Raw genomic sequence first — 19,188 nt, 5'->3', positions numbered from 1 at the left:
CAAGCATGACATTTTTTGATGGGACTTAAAATCTAGTTTATTTATTTTATTTTATGAATGCATTTATTTACATACTGCATTCAGCTTTCATATATGTTTTCTAAAAGCTCTTCTGAAACTCAGCACCCATACAATGTATCACATCTGTTACAAAAACATCTAACATCTGTGGTGGTGTACAAATGTGCGCATTCAAGTTCACGATTTTCTTTATTTTTATTTTTCAAAAAATAAAGCTCTACCCCATTGGTAGCCCATGTTCCAGAATCTCAAGTTGCAATCAAACTGGTTCCTAAAGACAGATATTAGGTCCAGTTTCTGTGCCACTCTCTCTTTTATGTAAAACAATTAGCTGAATAGAAAACATTTTTTTTGTTAAAGTCAAACTCATAGACTCCCTCTTTTATAAAAGGTAACAAATATGTATGCTCCCTTAAAAGAAAAACATTTCAGAAAACATGCAAAATACAGTAACATTGTATTAGATCTGTCCATTTTAATTGAATGGATTTATAATGTGAAGTGGATATATCCACACCTATAATGCACTATGGGATGGATAAGTCACTTAATTCCATAATTGGCTCCATGGCTTGCTACCACGTAGGGAATGATGTTGCCCCAAGGAGTACACCGTGGCTCTGTTGTGCATTGTGTTTGCTACATTTACTGTAGAAAGATAAGGTTTCCATTGTCACTTGATGTCTGGCCCACTTGTGTGGCCCCAGGCTTTACTCTATCTATCACTCCGCTGCAGTTTATGGGGCTTGTGCAGCCAAGGTTTCAGACTTGACAGCTTCTACAAGGAAGCTGAGCTCATTGCACAATGTCTCCAGCCGATAGGCCATCCGGATATGTGCCACATTTGTCATACGGATATCATTTCCCTCTGTTCCATCCTCTAGATAATTCTCACCCAGGAAGTGCTTCTTCTCCTACAAGGGAAATGTAATGGTCAGCTAACACTGAAATAAGCAGAAACCATAAAAAAAAATTCACTCAAGCTAAATTAAATGATAATTCAAGAACAATCAAAGCAAATGGGGATTTCCAACCATGTGTATTTTCTGTGAATAAAATCGAAGTAGTTTTGCATTTTCATTTGTTGACACAAGTGGAGCAGAAATTATGTACGTCGCCTATAAAGAACATGCTTAGAGGTCGGGACGGTGAGAACAAAGTTATTTTAAGTACCTGATGAGATAGACCACTCTGAAGGACACTATTTCTGGCAATCTCACACAGATCACATGTACTCAGCTTCCACAGCTGTGCTGCTATGGCATACTCCTCCATCAAGGCCTCCTTCAAGTACACACACAAAAAAAATTAACATAAAACCATGTTACCTGACAACTCTATGATTCTATATTCATTAATGATTAACTAATTTTGTGGCTGTGCTTGTTGCTATATCCCAGTATTTGCTCTCCCTTACCTTGGTGTAGTGGAACTGCAGTGGGTCATCTGTGGAGAGGGACACACACAGGCCCTTTTGCAGGAACTCCCTGAGGGGATTCTTGGAATACTCCAGGAACAGGCTGTTGTTGCTTAGAGGAGACATGGCAATGGGCACCTGGGCCAAGTAATACAGGTACTGCAGCACAGGACTCTGTCAAATTTAGAAAGAATAAATGTTAAACCACAACTTAATATTTACATTTACTATTGAAAGTGTGAGAAGTGATTGTTAGCACAAAACTCGCCATCATGATCCTATGGTGTTGTGGGAGGTTGAGAGCATATTGCTATGAGGCTGCCAGGGTGTTCTGGGCAGTTGCTAATGCATTGCAAAAGGGTTTCTAGAGTGTTCTGGGTAGTTGTTCTGGTGGTTACTTACTGGCCGAAGTCAAAATATGCAGCCTTCAAGTAGAGTCAGAAATATTATAATTTCGAGGACATATTGTAAATGAACAAGGGAAGATGCACATTCACCTTTATTAGGAACACTATGGTCCTAATAAAGTGCCTGATGTGGTCTTCTGCTGTTGTTGCCCATCTGCCTCAAGGTTCGACGTGTTGTCCATTCTGAGATGCTATTTTGCGACCTGTTGTCCATTCTGAGATGCTATTTTGAGATGTTATCTGAGTTACTATAGCCTTTCTGTCAGCTCGTTTTTTGTTTTTGGCACCATTACGAGTAAACTGTAGAGACTGTTGTGTGTGAAAATCCCATGAGCTCTGCAGTTACAGAAATTCTCAAACCAGCCCATCTGGCACCAACAATCATGCGATGGTCGAAATCACTGAGATCACATTTTTATCCCCATTCTGATGCTCCTGACCCATATCTGCCTGATTTTATGCATTGCACTGCTGCCACACGATTGGCTGTTTAGATAATCACATGAATATGTATTGGTAAAGGTGTTTCTAATAAAGTGCTCAATGAATCTAGATGATTCCTGAGTTGTGACCTTGGAAGAAGCTTGCAGACATAAAGATGATGGAAAGTTTTAGCTTTAATTAAATAGTAAATAATATTAATTAGATATACAGTATACCATGACAGATTTTATAGTCAACTAAAGTAAAGCTAATGACTCTCTCAACCTTTGCAATTTGTTTTATGTATATTAATTAATAATTTGTCAGATACAATGCAATGTAAAAATAAATCACAAAGGTATTGTAAAAGGTAATGCAGGTGAATTCACTTATGCTTATTCGTTGCGTATTTGTTGTAGTTTACTTATGTATTTTGTTTCTGACTTGAATGCATGACATGTCATGTAATATGTAATAACGAATGCCCAACTCCGTTGTAGTAGCTTCTAAGGTGCACTTGAAAACAGCTATTGCCCTACTCAAAGAATGAATGATATTTTCAACCCAAAAAATGGCTCCGGTCCCTCTTTATGTGGCACTGTGGTGGCCAAAAATATTGGCAACATTGGTAAATATGAGCAAAAAAGGCAGTGAAAAACAAATCTGCATAGTTTATCATTTTGAATGTTTGTTCAAAAAATTCACAACAATCTAACCTTTAATTGATGTAAAACAATTGAAAGAGGGAAAATAGCTCATTAATAAATATTTTCTCCAAAACACGTTGGCCACAATTATTGCACCCCTAGAAATTCTTATGAGTAAAATATATCTGAAGCATATTTCCATTCATATTATAAACGTTTAGTGCACCTGGGGAACATGAAATTGTTCAGCCATGACTTCCTGTTTCACAGGGGTATAAATATGAGGTAACACACAGGCCAAATTCCCTTAATCATCATCAATCACAGTGGGTTAGAATAAAGAATATAGTTCTGATGTGGGCAAAAGATGGTTGAGCTTCAAAAATGGGAAGTGGCAATAAAAAAAATAGCCAAAGCATTGAAAATGACAATTTCCACCATCAGGGCAATAATTTACAAAAAGCAAAAGTATTGAATAAAAGGGTGCCAATAATTATGACAATTTATTTAATAATGAGATATTCCCCTGTTTCAATTGTTTTACTTCAATTAAAGGTTAGATTTTTTTTTTTAAAGAAAGATCAAAAGGATAAACAATGAATTTAGTTTTTTTTTTCTCAGCCTTCTTTGCTCATATTTACCAAGGGTGCCAATATTTTTGGCCACAACTGTAAGTCTATGGATTCATTTATTTCTGTCCTTTTTATCTTCTTCTAGGTGAAAATCGTACAGTAGGTCTGATCACTTAGAAAAGTAACCACTCCACAAGAAGCTGCACATTTTGAGGTATCATGCATTTTCGTAGCAGAAACTATGTTGATGTGCTACTTAAAACTGTTACTCTCTCATTATAACACAGTATCTCAACAAAGACCAAGGTTTTGTCATTATTTCAGATTTTTGTATTCAGTGAACTATGAAACTGCACTAAGATGTCTTTGTGTGTAATGTGTGGTTTGACGTGCATGCAGTTGGTCTTAAAGGCTGACCTTCTTCAGGTTGAGTCCATGAGAGATGTTGTCAGCAGTGAGGAAGGCTGACACCAGATGAGTGATGGATCCTGCCTCACCACAGTGAGGGCGGAACTGGAAGGTATTGAGACCATGCTCTCTGCAACATAAACATATGTACTGTTCAAATGGATTGTTACTTCAATTCCAAGTCCCTAAACATTTCAGAAATAAATAAGCCTTGAACAGAACAACAAACATGGAATAATGTTTAGATATTAGTATATTTTGTGATGACAATGATTATTAACACTGAAATCAGTGCTTGACTTACTTGCGCAGGTTGTTGAGTACCATGATGTTGGCATACATATGGAAGAGGTAATATGTGTATGGAGGGTTTTCCTCTTGGGTCCACACTTCAGGTTTTGGACTTTTATAAGTGAATATGTGATCACTGTGTTTAGACTCGTCGTCCACACTATCAAACCCTGTCACCTGCATAAAAACTTTCTTTATTAGGTATCCACATCTTTGGTATGATGTATCCATACTTAATGACTGCACCACTGATTTGGGTGTACTTCAACTGCACACACATTTTTTTCTCTTGTTATTTGTTATTTCACTGGGTGTGACATGAGAACAAACTAATTGTTCATAAGGGAGTTCTGTGTTCTAATGCTTTTAATTTTAGTGCTGAACATTAATTGTTCTAATGTTACATTAATCTGCTCTGACTGGTCTTGCAAGTTTAATACAACAAAACTGTGATTCTGCACTTACGTGTTGCAAGAAGACATGCAATTCTTTGTGCTCCTGAGGGTTAACAGTGGCCTGGAACAGGGGGAGGAAGATGTTCTCTAGCATTTTGGCAAAGTTGGGAATGATCTTCTTTAATTTGAATATGTCACTAAAAAGCAAAATGCACAATTTCGAGAATGTTGTTGCATTTTGTAATATTGGATATGAACTACAGTACAAGCAAAAATTCCTTCCTGTAGCTGATCCAGTAGAGCAAGGCACTAGCAACACAGTGGTTATGGGTTCAATTCCCAAAGGAAAACATATATTGATAAAATATGTCGCTTGATTGTACTTTAATTGGCTTTAGATAATAACCTTACCCCTAAACCCAGAGACTGTTTAGCGCAAGATGGACTGCTTGTATTAAAATTAAATGGGCAAAATTGGAACCCTCAAAATGGCAGGTGTAAAAAAGGAAGTCCTACCTTACAGGTCAAAGAGCCAATCACCTTTAAGATACAGACATTGCTTCCAAGTCAACTCGAGAACGCACAAGCATAGCCTGAAAAAAGCAGTAATTAACGTGATCTGAGCTAAATAAGGACAATTTATGATACCACTGTTGTCCAATTTTACTGCTGATATGAAATATTTTATTTGATCTATTAACACAGGCTCTGGAATACTCGATTCTGATTGGTCAGTAGCGCCATCTAGTGGTCTGATATTTCTGAGTAACAACCGTACATCTGCGATTGAGAAATATCAGACTAGTCATCGGGGTATTGCGGGTATTTTTCCTACTTCTTGTATTACGCTGTGATCTCTACAAGTAAGCTAATAAAAATAATTTGAACTCATTAATGTTTGATGTCCATTTATTTATTTATTTGGTAAGTAGTCTGGATAATGAGTCATTTTCGCAAAATTAACACCACCTGAACTCAGATGCAAATTATTTCTTCTCACATAACAATTTCAACGTAAATCAATAATTCATGTCCATTTATTTATTTATTTATTTAGTAGCCTTGTAATAAGTGGAATAATGTCTGGGTTTATTTTGCAGTTTAAATCAACTGACTTTACATTATCTCTAACATAATCTTGACCAACCATTTTAGAGATTTTAGTCTTTCCCCATTCAAGTAAAAGCTCTTTACTTTTATGTTACTTGTATCCATAGAAAATAACTGCCCATGTGCTTTCCTATGATTCCCACCGAGTGGACTGACTTGCCTTGAAAGGGACTTTGCCTAAACTTAACCCTTACCTTAGTGGCAGCAAATGCGACTTTTGTGAGACTTTGCAGATTGAGCCTTACCATCTAGACATCACTGATAAAAGCATTTGACAAATTCATAAACCTAAAATATGGGTTGAGTGGAAAGTGTCTGGTAATTTCATATACTGTACATTGAGTTCATGAACATTACAAGAGGACTTACTAGATCCTGGGCACCTGTATGATCCATCTCATGTTAGGGGAGTGCAACTTGTGCTGGATAAACCATTTTGACAGGCTCTCCCACTCTTCAGGAGCTCGGCCATAAATGGAGAGACGGGGTTCTGCATGCTGATATTTACTCTCCTCCAACTCATGAGCAACCTCCTGCAAAAGACCAAAATTATGCGATAGTATGTTTCTTTCACTTAAGATAATGACTGGGATGCTCAGTAAGGGAAACTTTTTTGATTGATTTGAGGATTAACGGGGGATTTATTTGGTGGATTAAAGATTTCCTTTCTAAACGTCCACAAAGAGTGATTGTTAATGGCAACATGTCTGGAACAATTATTTTAAACACAGGAGCCACACAAGGAGCAATTTTATCAACGTTACTCTTTTCTTTGTATATTAATGAGAACACAATTTACAATTATAAATAAGGTGTTTAGTCTTTTTAAATATGCTGATGATATGGCTCTCATGGGTCTTTTGCAAGTTGGAGAAATAGGTAGGACTCGCACATACCAAGAGCACATAAACACCATTTTGAGTGGTGTCAGCTGAGTGCACTTGAGATAAATGTGGATAAAACAAAAGAATTGGTAATTACTGGAGATAAGAGGAATATTTTGAAGTTGGAACCTGTAAAACTTCATGGGAATACAATTTAATTTGTTTGTAATATGAAGTATTTGGGGATACACATAGATGCTCAACTTAGTTTTATAGAGAATACTGACAGCATTTGTAAGAAAGCTCAACAAAGGTTGTATTTGATCAGGAGGTTAAATCACTTTGGTGTGAGTAAGAACATAATTGAAATGGTCTATAAGAATTTAGTTGAAAGTATTTAAACTTTTAAAATAACCTTGTGGTATGGTAATTTGAGTGTTAAAAACAGGGTCAAAATGACCAAGATTGTAAATAAAGCCAGTAAGATAATCGGCAAGACACAAAGACATTTGAATGATCTATATACATGTAAAGTCAAGCAAAAGGCTTTAGTGATAGTAGGGGATGTGTCTCACCCTCTTCATGGTGAGTTTCACCGGTTGTCATCAGGGAGATGTTATAGGCTACCACGTGCAATGAAGAAAGTTTATCAGTTATCTTTTGTGCCCAATGCTGTTAAAATTTTAAATGCAAGGGATTGGTGACTTCTGTCTTGACTTGCATCCCTTTTTAATGTATATTTATATATTGTTTGTGATGTATTGTATGGTAAAGCCAGAGACAATTTTCCATAATGTGGATAATCAAGTTAACCAACCAACCAAATTTATGATGGATCTTAGTTAATGTAATCATTATGTCAGGTGCATAATTTTACCTTGATGAGACGTGCGAAATATTCTCCATTGATGTAGTTATCACTTTTGAGGTAGATCTCTCTGAGCTCACTTGCACCCATTGGGTTGTATTTGGAATTGAATTTATCAAAACGATGAAACGTTTGTCTGCCCTGAAACATAAACAATAGGGCACTTTCTTAATTGCTGCATGATCTTTTCTGCATGAAAACACAAAAAGCTCAAACATTCTTTGGAGGTCCTGAGTATGTCTGGCATACGTACAGCGTGGACATCCAGCGAGTCTACTGTGAGATCATAAGGGTCAATTTTCAGATTCTCAAACACCTGTTTGAGGGTTATCTTCTTTCCATTCTCCTCCAGAACCACCCGATCTGCTTCTGTCTGATAGGTATCCTGGATGAACTTGAGAAGATGCTTCTGGTTCATGCACGCAGCTGCATGAATGTGAGTATCAACCTAAATATTCACAAATATTTAAAAGTAAAGAAAATTTGGTTTTAGGAGTAGTATAATCATCGATTTTGGTGCAACTTTAACTGAAATCAAAGATTGTCAGAAATACCTTTCTGACATTGTAGAAGTCTCTGTGAGGAACACCTTTCAGTTCCTTCAACTCAGCCATCTCATTCAGCATTTCATGCAGATGGAACTTGGACATCAGAAAGTTAAGCCTTCTGTGACAATAGGTCTTCCTATAAGAATAGAAAAGGTCTCATCCTTGCTCTACATTGATTTCCTTTTGGTTAATTCTCATTTAAAGCATTATGTGTGTGTGTGTGTGTGTGTGTGTATATATATATATATATATATATATATTAGAAATAGAGACATTCAGCATGTACAAGGGGTTCAAAAGTCTGAGCCAACATTAAAATATGAGGGTATAAACCTAATTTATACCTAGAAAAAAGCAAGTTTTAGAATTTGGACAAGAAACATTATGACATGAAAAAGAAAAGAACTCCTTTGTATAGTGGGCCAGATTTCCTTGCTTTCATTGAAGCACAATGCTCACTGAAACAATTTCAAATCAGGCTTGGTTGATCATAACATGAATCATCAGGTTTGTACAAGGAATTCTGAAATTCATGTTAATTTTTCAGTTCAACTTTTCATTTAAATCTCTATTCTGAACATATAATTTGTAAATGACAAAAACTAAATATACAGTATGTAGAAAACATAGAAGCATTTTCATGAAATGAGTGTCATATTGGATTGTTATAACATCCTTTTCTCGATCAGCTCAAGGTATTGATAATGAGGAAGCTAATATAACTGAACTCACGTTGGCCCATCTGCAATCATGGCAAGCACATAGCTCATGTCAATAGCAAAGGTTTCCATGTCGGGATAAGGCAAGCTCCGTGGCTGATCCTTTTTTAAGGCATCCTCATTATCGTAAACATTTATGATTCCATCTTTCATCTTCAGGCAGTAGTTCAGATTCTGTGGGATGTCTTCCATACTGTAAGGATCCTGACCCTCACTTGGACAGGGGCAGATGTCTGTTTCCATGGGTAGAAAGCATGAAAGTGAGTTTCTTTTTAAAGCTGATGAACACTAATATCATATTATATTTAAGTCACAAGGTACAGTATATAGAAAGAAACAGTACTGGAATTTTATAATACCACTTTTCCAAACCTAACAACCTAAACTTTGAGACTGTATGTTAATAAGACAGTAATTTGATAGTTAAAGGGATAGTTTGCCCACAAATGAAAATGCTATATTTATTTTAGCCTCAGTCACCATTCACTTTCATTGTATAAAAAAAAGATCAAATGAAAGTGAATGGTGACTGAGGCTTTTATGTTGCATGGAGCAAGAAAGTCATAGTTTGGAACAAAATAAGAGTGAGTAAATTATATCAGAAGTTTCATTATTGAGGAAAATTATCCCTTTAAATTACTCATAGCTGTTGTCATTATTGGTCATCCAAAGGTTCTTGAACATTTGTCAACTGTGACAAACCTGGCAACACTTCTTCCTCCTCACTCCATTTCTCATTATTGGCACTTCTTAGAAATCTGGCAGTGGTTCTGGGGAAACGGTGGTATGCCAGCCGAGAATATTTTTCTCTGATAAAGAGTGCTGCCAGCAGAGCTTTGGCTGCTTGCTCATAGTCCTCGACTGTTATCTGGCATAATTGATCACAGAGAAATCAATTATTGGATATGCATACATCACCAACAGTAATTAAACTCTTTCAGGCTCAATAACAATGCATAAATGCCATATTAGTAATTGTAACAAATTGTCTGTGAAAGTTAGTTTATATGGTGCATAGTATTGCTTAAAAGCCTCATGAAATTGTTTGATGAATGTCACTTTCTTTCCTTAGTTAATGTATTGTCTTTAAACAGGAATTTGGGAAGTTTTTTTTTCATCTTTTTGCCAGTTTTCTTTGGAAGCGGGAGACTTTAAATGCATACAGTAGATCTGGTAAACATTAGTTTTCTCTACTATGGACTCTTAATGGGCACATTAGCACATAGACAGCCTCAAAGCTAAAAGATGTGGACTACTGTAAAATCCATAAAATTTCCTTTATGATTTAATAGATACTTTAACCTTAGAGATATAGAAGACACATGTAAACAAGACAGTCATGCTCCTGTAATGAATATCCAAACATTGATAATTGTTTAATGGATATTTATCACAATGCTTTCTTTTACCATTCCATTTCTTATCTACCACCCTTTTCAAAGTATTTTAATCTTACACCACACCTCCACTGGTCATGCAAATAATAATTAAACTAAACACCAAGTATCACACAAGGTAGACAGGTGTGAATTGCTGTCTTAAATGGAGGAATGAGTTAACACAATTCAAGCCCAAAGCTTAATTCCTCTCAATAATATGTTTTTTTTTTTTTAATTATTATTATTAAATTGTTTGTTTCAAATTAAATAACAATAAGAAATACTCAGCCCCTTTTTGAAAACCATTAACTTCTTTTTAGTGTCCCCTGCAAATATTCATTATAACCAATCAGCTTTTGGCTCATACCCCTGCGCAGTAGTCTCCACTTATGGTGACCCTCTGGAATTCTGGAATATTGATAGGTAAAGAGTCTACAGTAGGGGTCAGCAGGGGTGAAATAACAGACATGGCCCAGTCTCGAGCATTGGGGATCTGCAAGGACATTGAGTGTGAGCGCATCAGCTTGAAACTCTGTTTCCTAGAATTGAACAAAAGTATAAGAATAACATGTTGAATTCCACACTAGTGCAAATTGTTAACCAATTTTGCAACCAACCAGCGGTAAATTAGAGTACACTGACCTTTTCACAGATTCTTCTGATTTCTGCTCAGCCAGCTCTTTGCGTAGCTCCCACTCTTTGGCCTGGTGCAAGCCAATGGGACAGTCCTCAGGGACGCTGAACATGGACATGGTGCTCTTACTGTCTTCTTCCCTGAGAGCTGAGGCATAAACCTTCTCAGCCAGAAGACACACCTTCTCATCCACCTCATGGTGGGAGATCTTTGTGAACTGACGTGGCATGTCTGCGCAACAAAGATGGAGAGGGAGTGATGCATTACAAAGATCCAGTAAATGCCAATAATGTTGGTGCTCTTCATCTATGTATAGTCATTATTTGTGATCAGCAGTTGTCTAGGAACACCCTGTTATGACAAAATGTACACCATGTACAAAATAACAATTCCTTGCATACTTTTTATATGGTGTACATTTTGCCATATCAGGGTGTTTGCTTAACTGTGCCTTCATTACTCTGGCATTCCATCAACCTCTCAATCTAGAATTACTAGACTGTATCTATACTAACTATTATACGCTGTAAGAATTAAAATACACCCAAGGCACCGTTTGGAGTTCCTTAGCTGACACAGCAGCGGAAGATCCCTGAGATCCTCCAAACACCCTTATAGTTCCCTGAGAAACTTGCTCTTAGTTCCTGCAAGATCTCCATTGTAAGTACTGTCAAAGGTTAAATCAGTAACTCCATCACAAAGGAAAGGCTTTGAGGCTCTTGAAATATATTTTGAAGTTCCCCGAGTGTATAAATATGACATTTGAGGCTTTATTAAATTGTGTCTAGAAAATCTCCTGAGGGTTCCACCAGTGTGGCAAGTGAGAAACTCCAAATGAACCCTAAACCCACAAGACCTGAGACTTATCTAAATGACATGGCACTAATATTATTTGTGAAATGTCTTTTGGGAAATGCATTTTGGCTTATGTATCTACTTTGGTCAAGACCAATATTGCTGATTTCTGTCATAAATGTTAAAACTTTATTTAAGGTAGTAAACAGCCCAAAGACTGAAAAGGAGATCTGTATGTTGAGAACATCATGCTAGTTTTGCCACTGCACTGCACAAATCATGGTTGTAAACATGTCCTCAAGTATCTGGCCACACGGTTCAGGTTTCACTCTTCATCTGCCTGGGTCTTAGTCAGGTATCAGGAGTATGTTATCCAGTATATTGTATCATTGTTTTTTGATATGTCAAAATGGATGTGTACAACCAATACTGTGAAGCAGAACTGAATGTACCACATATGTTGAGAGTGATATTTTGTTTTAGTTTATTGTGTCACAAGAATTAAAACAAAATGTGGATGTGTGAAAAGTCACACAGGATCCATTTGTCTCACATTTGTTTGGGTACATTTGAAAATGTATGTTGGCAGAATGTAATATATTCATGTAGATCTGAATTTCTTTATATAAAACAGATTGCAATCTATTTTAGACCTGTAAAACCAATTTCTGAATTGCTTGTCCACAATTTTTTCAGGATGACATGCCCATTTTAATTTCCTCTATATGGCACTAGCGAGGACAAATACTTGTATGAATTGCAGAAACGGTTAATTCACCAGATGCTAAACAAACCTCACTAACTATCCCCATTGCACACAAACAGCATGTGCAATCAAAACCACATTTAAATCCTGTCAGTTGTAGTTTAATGTTAGGTCATGGCTACCCATTCCTTGGCCACCTTTCCCATCTCACATCAGATGATGCTTAAATATGAGGCAATGGCTCAGTGCCTATTTAGCATTGAAAACTAGGTCAGGCCCATCAATATAAACAACTTTTGAAGGCAAGCAGATTTACAAAGTCAAAGCCTCTCTGTTGACTTCCACCCCTGTTGACATGTAACTGAATCTACCACTGCAATGTCAACAGTCTGCAACCCTTCGATGTAGATGCTTGACAAGCCTATCAGATGGATAATTCCAGGCTACTCCCAGCCCAGCCCATCTAGGAAACCTAGATGCCAGTAGTCACTTTCACCGTACTTCTAGAACAGCTGTGCCCTACATGTGGAAGTGAATGCAACCAGGTCTTTCCAACGTATGCCTCACCCAATACATTGTGTTCTGCACTTTGTCTTTAAAGCGTGTATGGTTATTTTGAAGAATATCTGAGAGTAATAAATCTATTACATCAGAGAAAACTATTCTTTTGACAGAATAATTTATTATTTCTTTAACCCCTTAAAAGCCAGTGGAAATGTCTGGTCTCTTAGTTATATGGTGAGGAAATGTGACCTGAGCTTTTGTTTAACCCATGCCACATCGTTTAACACTTCAAAATGTCACCTTTTCGTTAACGAAAAGCTTGCCACGGCTTTCCCCTCTTCTCAGTCTGACTATTCCAATATCCAGTCTTTTGACTGTCTCTAACCCCTTTCATTCTGCTTGAGTAACCCTATCGTACAGAATGTTGGAATATACACTTTCTTTCTCTTACCTTCAGTAGCTATTCTTGCCATGGTTCTGTTTTTCTGGATCTCTGTGCTTGGACACTACTTTTCTGTGGCTGATAAGTTCTAGGTCTTGTTTGTCTATGAGGAAGCTTCAGTGTTTTCTAGTATTGAGTATCCTTCTCCCCCCTATTTAAAGGGTCTGAGAGCATCATGTCAGAGAATCCTGACTGGTTGTCACAACATGCTCTTGGGAGCTAGAACTAAATCTGAGCCCCTTCTAAAGACTGGCAGCTTCTGGAGCTTGCGAGCTGTCAGGATAAACTGGTCTATTTTCCTGGCCCTCTGTTTGTGTAAGGATGACAGTGTCTTGGCTCACTCATGTTCCAGTAACGTTGCTGAGCCTTTAAAGGCAGGCTGCATACTCTGTGGCTTAACACATACAATTGACACTACCAGGCACCGTGTTGGGAAAAAAAAAAAAAAAATAAAATTCTAAGCAAATTTAAAGAATAATGCAAGGGACATACCAAATACTTAAAAACGTATTTAATTATTTTTTTAAGTTATTAATTTTGTATACTGATTTTATCATTTGTAATGGGGAAAAACATATTAAATAAAAGAAAAAGGCACTTTTTTTAAGTGGACTCAAGACTATTGAACCCCACTGTACTTTCAACCATCCTGTGAGTGAGCTATGCTAACATTTGCAAGTATAACCTCAGCAAACATATTTCAAGTACAACAGCTTTCAGTGTGTATTTACAACTTGTTTTAAACCAGCCCACACAAAATTGTGCCCTGCCCTGCACTGGTAACTAGAATCAGGTTATTCATTTCTATGTCAATGTAACTTAAACTCCTCCAGCACAAATGCTGCCTCATGCAGTAATATTAGCAAGCCTTTGGATAGCAGAAACTAACACTGACACACTGCACATGACCCACAGGAATACTCTGTACTCTGCATCTCATAATGTCCTACCCAGCCTACAGCTGCACTTACTGTCCCTTGTTTTGAATGACCCTGAGTGTGGAAGAACCCAAAGCTTTGGTAGGCTTAAAATAAATCAGACATGCTGTCGTATCAAAACATTTTAGTCTGGTTGATAAGTGTGTGGCTTTACACTAATACCCCACTGCTTTGGGTGGCAATGTCTCAAAAGCATTCTGAAAACACACCAGCTCAGCACACTATTTAGATAAACACCAGAAAAAGAGAGGCATTTATTTACCTGTGCTTCGAGTAGGCTACCACACTTCACGGAGAATAAAGCTGGTGACGATTACGAGAGCTCTGTTTATTTGTGCCTAATAAAACTGTGTCTCCTCTGACCTTGTCTCTGTTTGCAGGGAAACAATTGGGAGAAACTGAACTCCACCCTACAGCATAGCCCTGGCTCTATCCTTCACCTGTCCTTCACATCAAGCAAAGTGCCTCTGCCAAAATCCCTAAACAAAGACAGACATTTCTTACATTATTTCCACCTAGAGCTTTCAAGTTACATAAACCAAACTGTGTCATATGTCATTGTCATTCAGCCAACTTTTTTGTCAACAGAACAGGGTGAGGCTAATTTAAGTTTGTGTAAAGAAAAGGCATATATAGGTCTAAAAATATATATTTTGTTTAGTTTGATAATTCATTATTCTATTTAATGCTTTATTCATTTATTTAGTAATTTATTTATCCTATTTTAATACAGGGAATTTTGCTGGCATTTTTTCAAATATAATATAAACAATAATTTTGTAGAATTGGGCAATATTATTGTTCCAAAAAAGCACAATGAAAGTTTTCTCCTAGTATTGTGTATTTATTTGAATTTAAAACATCTTTGTGCGCAGAAATGATATGGCTAATAATGGGCTAATTCCATGACTGCCATCTATTATTTTGAATAGTGAGGAAAAGAAACTTTAATAAATAAACGGATGGCTACTGCGATTAAATTAATCACAAACAGTGGCCATTAATTTGTTCTCCGTGCACTTGTCGATGTGCATGCAGGGTTGGGGAGTAACAGAATACATGTAATGGGATTACGTATTTAAAATACAAAATATAAGTAACTGTTTTCTACTACAGTTACAATTTAAATCATTGGTAATTAGAATACAGTAAAATTAAAAACATATTTTGATTACTGAACAGATTACTTTGCATTTGATTGTAATTTGTTTCATTTAATATTTAGTCCCTTCAGATGGAAAACATTTATCCATGTAAATGATGCGATCCAAAGTGCATTTGAACAGCGGTGAAACACTTTCTCATGATGTGTTACATTCATACGAGCAGACAGAGAAGTAAGTTTGAAGTAAGTTTGGAGCAGAAGAAATAGAAATAAACCTTGTGTAACTTGTCAGCTTTATGCTAAGCTACAATGCTATTTCTAGCCATTTTACATGCACGTTACCAGCACAATCATATTTTTTTTTTATCAAGAAAATCCACGCTTGATCATAATTTGTTTTTTTCTAGTAAGATCTTTGATATTAGGACATATTCTTGATAATAATTTTTGTATTGTTTTCCTGTAAAAATAACTAAAAATCCTTAAAACAAGATAAATTAGATGTATCTTGTTTTAGAGACAACACAGCAGAATATATTTAGGTTTTTAAGAGAATGTATTTTTAACATGTGCATTTAACATGTGCATTCAAGTCAAAGTCATAGTCAAAAAAGTGAAAAAAATCTACCAATGCTGAAGAAGTAATCCAAAGTATTTAGAATATGTTACTGACCTTGAGTAATCTAACAGAATACATTACAAATGACATTTTGTTATCTGTAGTGGAATACATTTCAAAGTAACCCTCCCAACCCTGTGTGCATGATACGAGATATTTGTGTTGGCACTCCTGGAAGTGTTATATTTGCATCATCGGATCAGTGCTATGCCGTTAAGATCAATCCATTCTCGTGTACAATAAATTGGCTTTCAATGATGTATACCATCATCATGATTAACACAGGCTAATGACTGGGGTAAATTCTGTCATGTGACACAACATTTTTGCATCAATGCCAATTTTCTCGACAAAAACTGTTTCCAAACCAGTTTTTTGCAACATTTTAAGTATTTGCAAAAAATCCTTGGATGGAAAAGTTGTTAGGTGTTAAGTTATTGTTACTAAAGTTTATAGTCATCGAGACTCTGTTTGCATGGTATTAGAAAAGTGCTTCATTGCAAAGAGGTTATTTTTAGAAATGTTAAGTGCTCTTTGAATATAGCACTTTATGACAAGTTTACTAAGAATGTTAAGAGCACCACAACATGCTATGCTTTTAACCTACTTTGATCAAGTGATACAATAGCAGACAATATGTCTGCAAGCTACCACATTTTAAAACATTTATGTTTGTCATTTTTCACGTAGTCAGTTGATTGGGCACTTACCCCTCACAAAGTTGGGTATTGACTGTTGCTTAGACAGAGGGGTTCCACGTCGCCTCATCATTAACAGTGTAAACGATGCAATCCAAAACCAGTCAAAGCTTAAAATAAATTACACAGTAGAAGAAACACAATGCCTAACAAATATTTATAAAACCTTTTAGGTATTATTTTGTAAGACTAAAGGAACACGATCAACACCACTGGCTATTTACAGCAATTGATGAAAGCTAACTGCCAATGTAACTGTTTTTCATAAACAGGAAGGAAATTCATGAGTGCTAACACTGATCTGACGAAGTATTTCTCCAACGTCAGACCCACAAGAAAAACACATAAGGTATTGTCATTTCCTGGTGTGCTTTCTTCAAAATCCAGTGCATTTGTTTTACAACATACTATATGCTGAATTTGGTTCACAAAGTTCAGAGTGAATCAGCTCTTTTTTAAAGAGCTAGAATGTTATTTGTCTTCAAGCACAAAAAGTAAGCTGCAAACAACATGAACTTCTTTAATAAGTAAATGCTACCACCCATAAACAACACTGCAGATATGTTGCCCATTTAATGTTTGAGGCATTTTATAAAGGAAAATGTGCAAACAATGCAAAGCAGAACAAAAAGAATGTTTGCTAATTTACAGTGCAAAAACTCCACATTGGTTTTGTCACTACAGGAGTGGAAAGAGTCATCAGCCAACAACAGGTTCAGACCTGCAGGAGATGTTCAAGAGAAGACACAAGTTACCATGTGTTACCAATGTGGCAACCTAGCTCCAAGGAATTAGCAAACTTTTAGAGATATTAACCTACTCACCTATAGGACTTTTTCCCTGCAACCTCTTTCTTTCTTTGAACTCTCTCTGTCTCTTGTAAGAGACACTGCTAAGCTTAGAAGTACAGCAGTCACTGGGTGTGAAGATTTGCCAAGTAAGGAAAAAAAAAAAAAAATGAGACAGCACTTAACCCTTTCAGTGCTGGTCGATAGAGAGCTAAATAGTATGAGTAAAAGTAAACATTAAATGCAGTGTTTTCTCCTATTGGCTTATGACATTTCTCTGGAACTTGACCAGGCGTGTATCCTTTATTGTGTTTTGCATAATAATGTTTACTTTGCAGGGCTTAACAATAAGGATAAATGTTACATATGTTGATCACGATAATGTATTTTTGAGCCTTGCAAAATTAAAAAGTAGTTTTTCTGTGATATATTCAACATTGGTGTGAATTGTGCTGACACAAACTTCTCACCAAGGTGATGTTTAGTTGACTAACACAAGGCTTTTTTGAGTCTTGCAGGCTTCAGTAGAAATGGCTGAAAATGTAATTCAATCAGCAAAAAGTTTATCATTACTAAAAAGTGAATGTCTTTTTTTTCTTTTTTTTTTTTTAGAGGGGCCAGTGAAAATGTTTGTATGGAGATTTTTTATTGCACCTATTCCAATTTAGGAATATGTGAAAGGGGAATATCTGCTTATGTAAAAAATTAAAATGCCCAGCATTTGTTTTATTTTTTACATCTTATATGACACTTCAATGGACATTCTTGTTGGTGGTCTGTGCTTAGACACTGTGGCATGTTGTGTGCTTGGTTTACCATTTGAAGTCCTGGCATTTGTCCTCACTCTGTATTATGGGTGCTGAGTCATAGTTTCGATATACTTTTATTTTATTTTATTTTATTTTTTATGTGCTTGGATTACTGGGAAAGTGTTTTATTATTAGTATTCTTATTATTAGCGTCCCCATTTTTGTCATGCGATCTCAACATGGCGGCCCGATGTGGGTGCAACGCATTATTTTTCCCCGTCATAGATCGAGTAGTAACAGACAACAACCCCCACCCGTATTCTAGCAGGTCCCGCCTCCTGCGTTCGGATTGGCAACTAAGAGCTTTCAAATGGTCTGCAATTGGGCAGTTGAGAAGTCGTTCATATATTCTTAGTAACCATAGTAAACAGAGTGACATATTAGTTGCAGAAAAACGTACAACCACTAAGCTCGAAGATCAGTGCGAATTTTAAATGGTTAACATTAGACAAAACAAAACTATCACATGCATTTAAATCAGCTGTTTAAAGCTTTGTCTATTAATATTATAATGGGGACGATGTAATATCAGTGTATGAAAGTGTGTGTGTGTGTGTGTGTGTGTGTGTTTTTACTCTTTTCTGTCCTATACAACTGATAGACCTATTTACTATACAGTATATTTCATACAGCTAAATGTACGATATGTAACATAATCTGAACTTCTTTTCTATAACTTCTATAAGCGATATGATAGATGTGGGTGAGAAACAGATCAATATTTAAGTCCTTTTTTGGTAAAGAGAAAGTCAATGTTTAGATTTACAGTAGAAAATGGACTGAATAAGATAATATATAATTGAATACCATCATCAGGTTTTTATTTTTTATTTCTTGGTTTACAGAAAAGTGAGAAATACACAGTCAACTGCTTCAAGATTCAAGTTCTGCTTTAAATTGAATAAAATTACTTTGAAATATTTTAATTTCTAAGGATGGCTATGTGCTTACCATCAATTGCTATGTGCTTATCTGATACATTACTTTTCCACAGCATTCTCAGAAATGTCTGAAATTGTTAATTACAAAAAAAATACATATTCTCACATGGGAAGTGATGGTTACCTTGATTAATATTATATTTGCCATTCAAACAATAAATGTGGGAGCCAGGCAAAATT

General features: G+C 36.2%; 1 protein-coding gene across 5 annotated transcripts; it reads right to left on the bottom strand.

Annotated features, from left to right (window-relative positions):
- Positions 1-18: 18 nt before the first annotated feature.
- On the bottom strand, positions 19-17,391 carry LOC127661995 (AMP deaminase 3-like). Of its 5 annotated transcripts, none has more exons than XM_052153005.1 (16): positions 17,295-17,391; positions 17,120-17,191; positions 10,672-10,894; positions 10,397-10,568; positions 9,353-9,518; positions 8,664-8,883; positions 7,938-8,067; positions 7,637-7,831; positions 7,393-7,524; positions 6,061-6,224; positions 4,652-4,778; positions 4,200-4,363; positions 3,905-4,025; positions 1,439-1,612; positions 1,195-1,305; positions 19-935 (listed from the first exon to the last, which is right to left on the bottom strand). In XM_052153005.1, the coding sequence occupies exons 3-16, from the start codon at positions 10,890-10,892 to the stop codon at positions 759-761; spliced, it is 2,274 nt and encodes a 757-aa protein (XP_052008965.1). In that variant the 5' UTR covers positions 10,893-10,894; positions 17,120-17,191; positions 17,295-17,391; the 3' UTR covers positions 19-758. The 5 variants fall into 5 exon arrangements, with proteins under 5 accessions (XP_052008965.1, XP_052008962.1, XP_052008961.1 ...); XM_052153002.1 differs by lacking the exon at positions 17,295-17,391 and adding an exon at positions 16,483-16,580 and having other exon boundaries at positions 17,120-17,170; XM_052153001.1 differs by lacking the exons at positions 17,120-17,191; positions 17,295-17,391 and adding an exon at positions 16,483-17,073.
- Positions 17,392-19,188: the final 1,797 nt, after the last annotated feature.

The sequence above is a fragment of the Xyrauchen texanus genome, chromosome 21 (assembly GCF_025860055.1).
Source record: "Xyrauchen texanus isolate HMW12.3.18 chromosome 21, RBS_HiC_50CHRs, whole genome shotgun sequence".
In the NCBI taxonomy this organism is placed as follows: Eukaryota; Metazoa; Chordata; class Actinopteri; order Cypriniformes; family Catostomidae; genus Xyrauchen; species Xyrauchen texanus.
This window is presented reverse-complemented; position numbering and strand designations above follow the sequence as displayed.

Bases quoted from the DNA above. Each gene is read 5' to 3' on its own strand.
- LOC127661995 (XM_052153002.1), bottom strand. From the start codon at position 16,543: ATGATGAGGCGACGTGGAACCCCTCTGTCTAAGCAACAGTCAATACCC. The intron at 8,068-8,663 runs GTGAGTTCAGTT...CTATTCTTATAG, and splicing joins ATGATTGCAGATGGGCCAAC to GAAGACCTATTGTCACAGAA. The intron at 936-1,194 runs GTACTTAAAATA...TTTCCCTTGTAG, and splicing joins AGAGTGGTCTATCTCATCAG to GAGAAGAAGCACTTCCTGGG.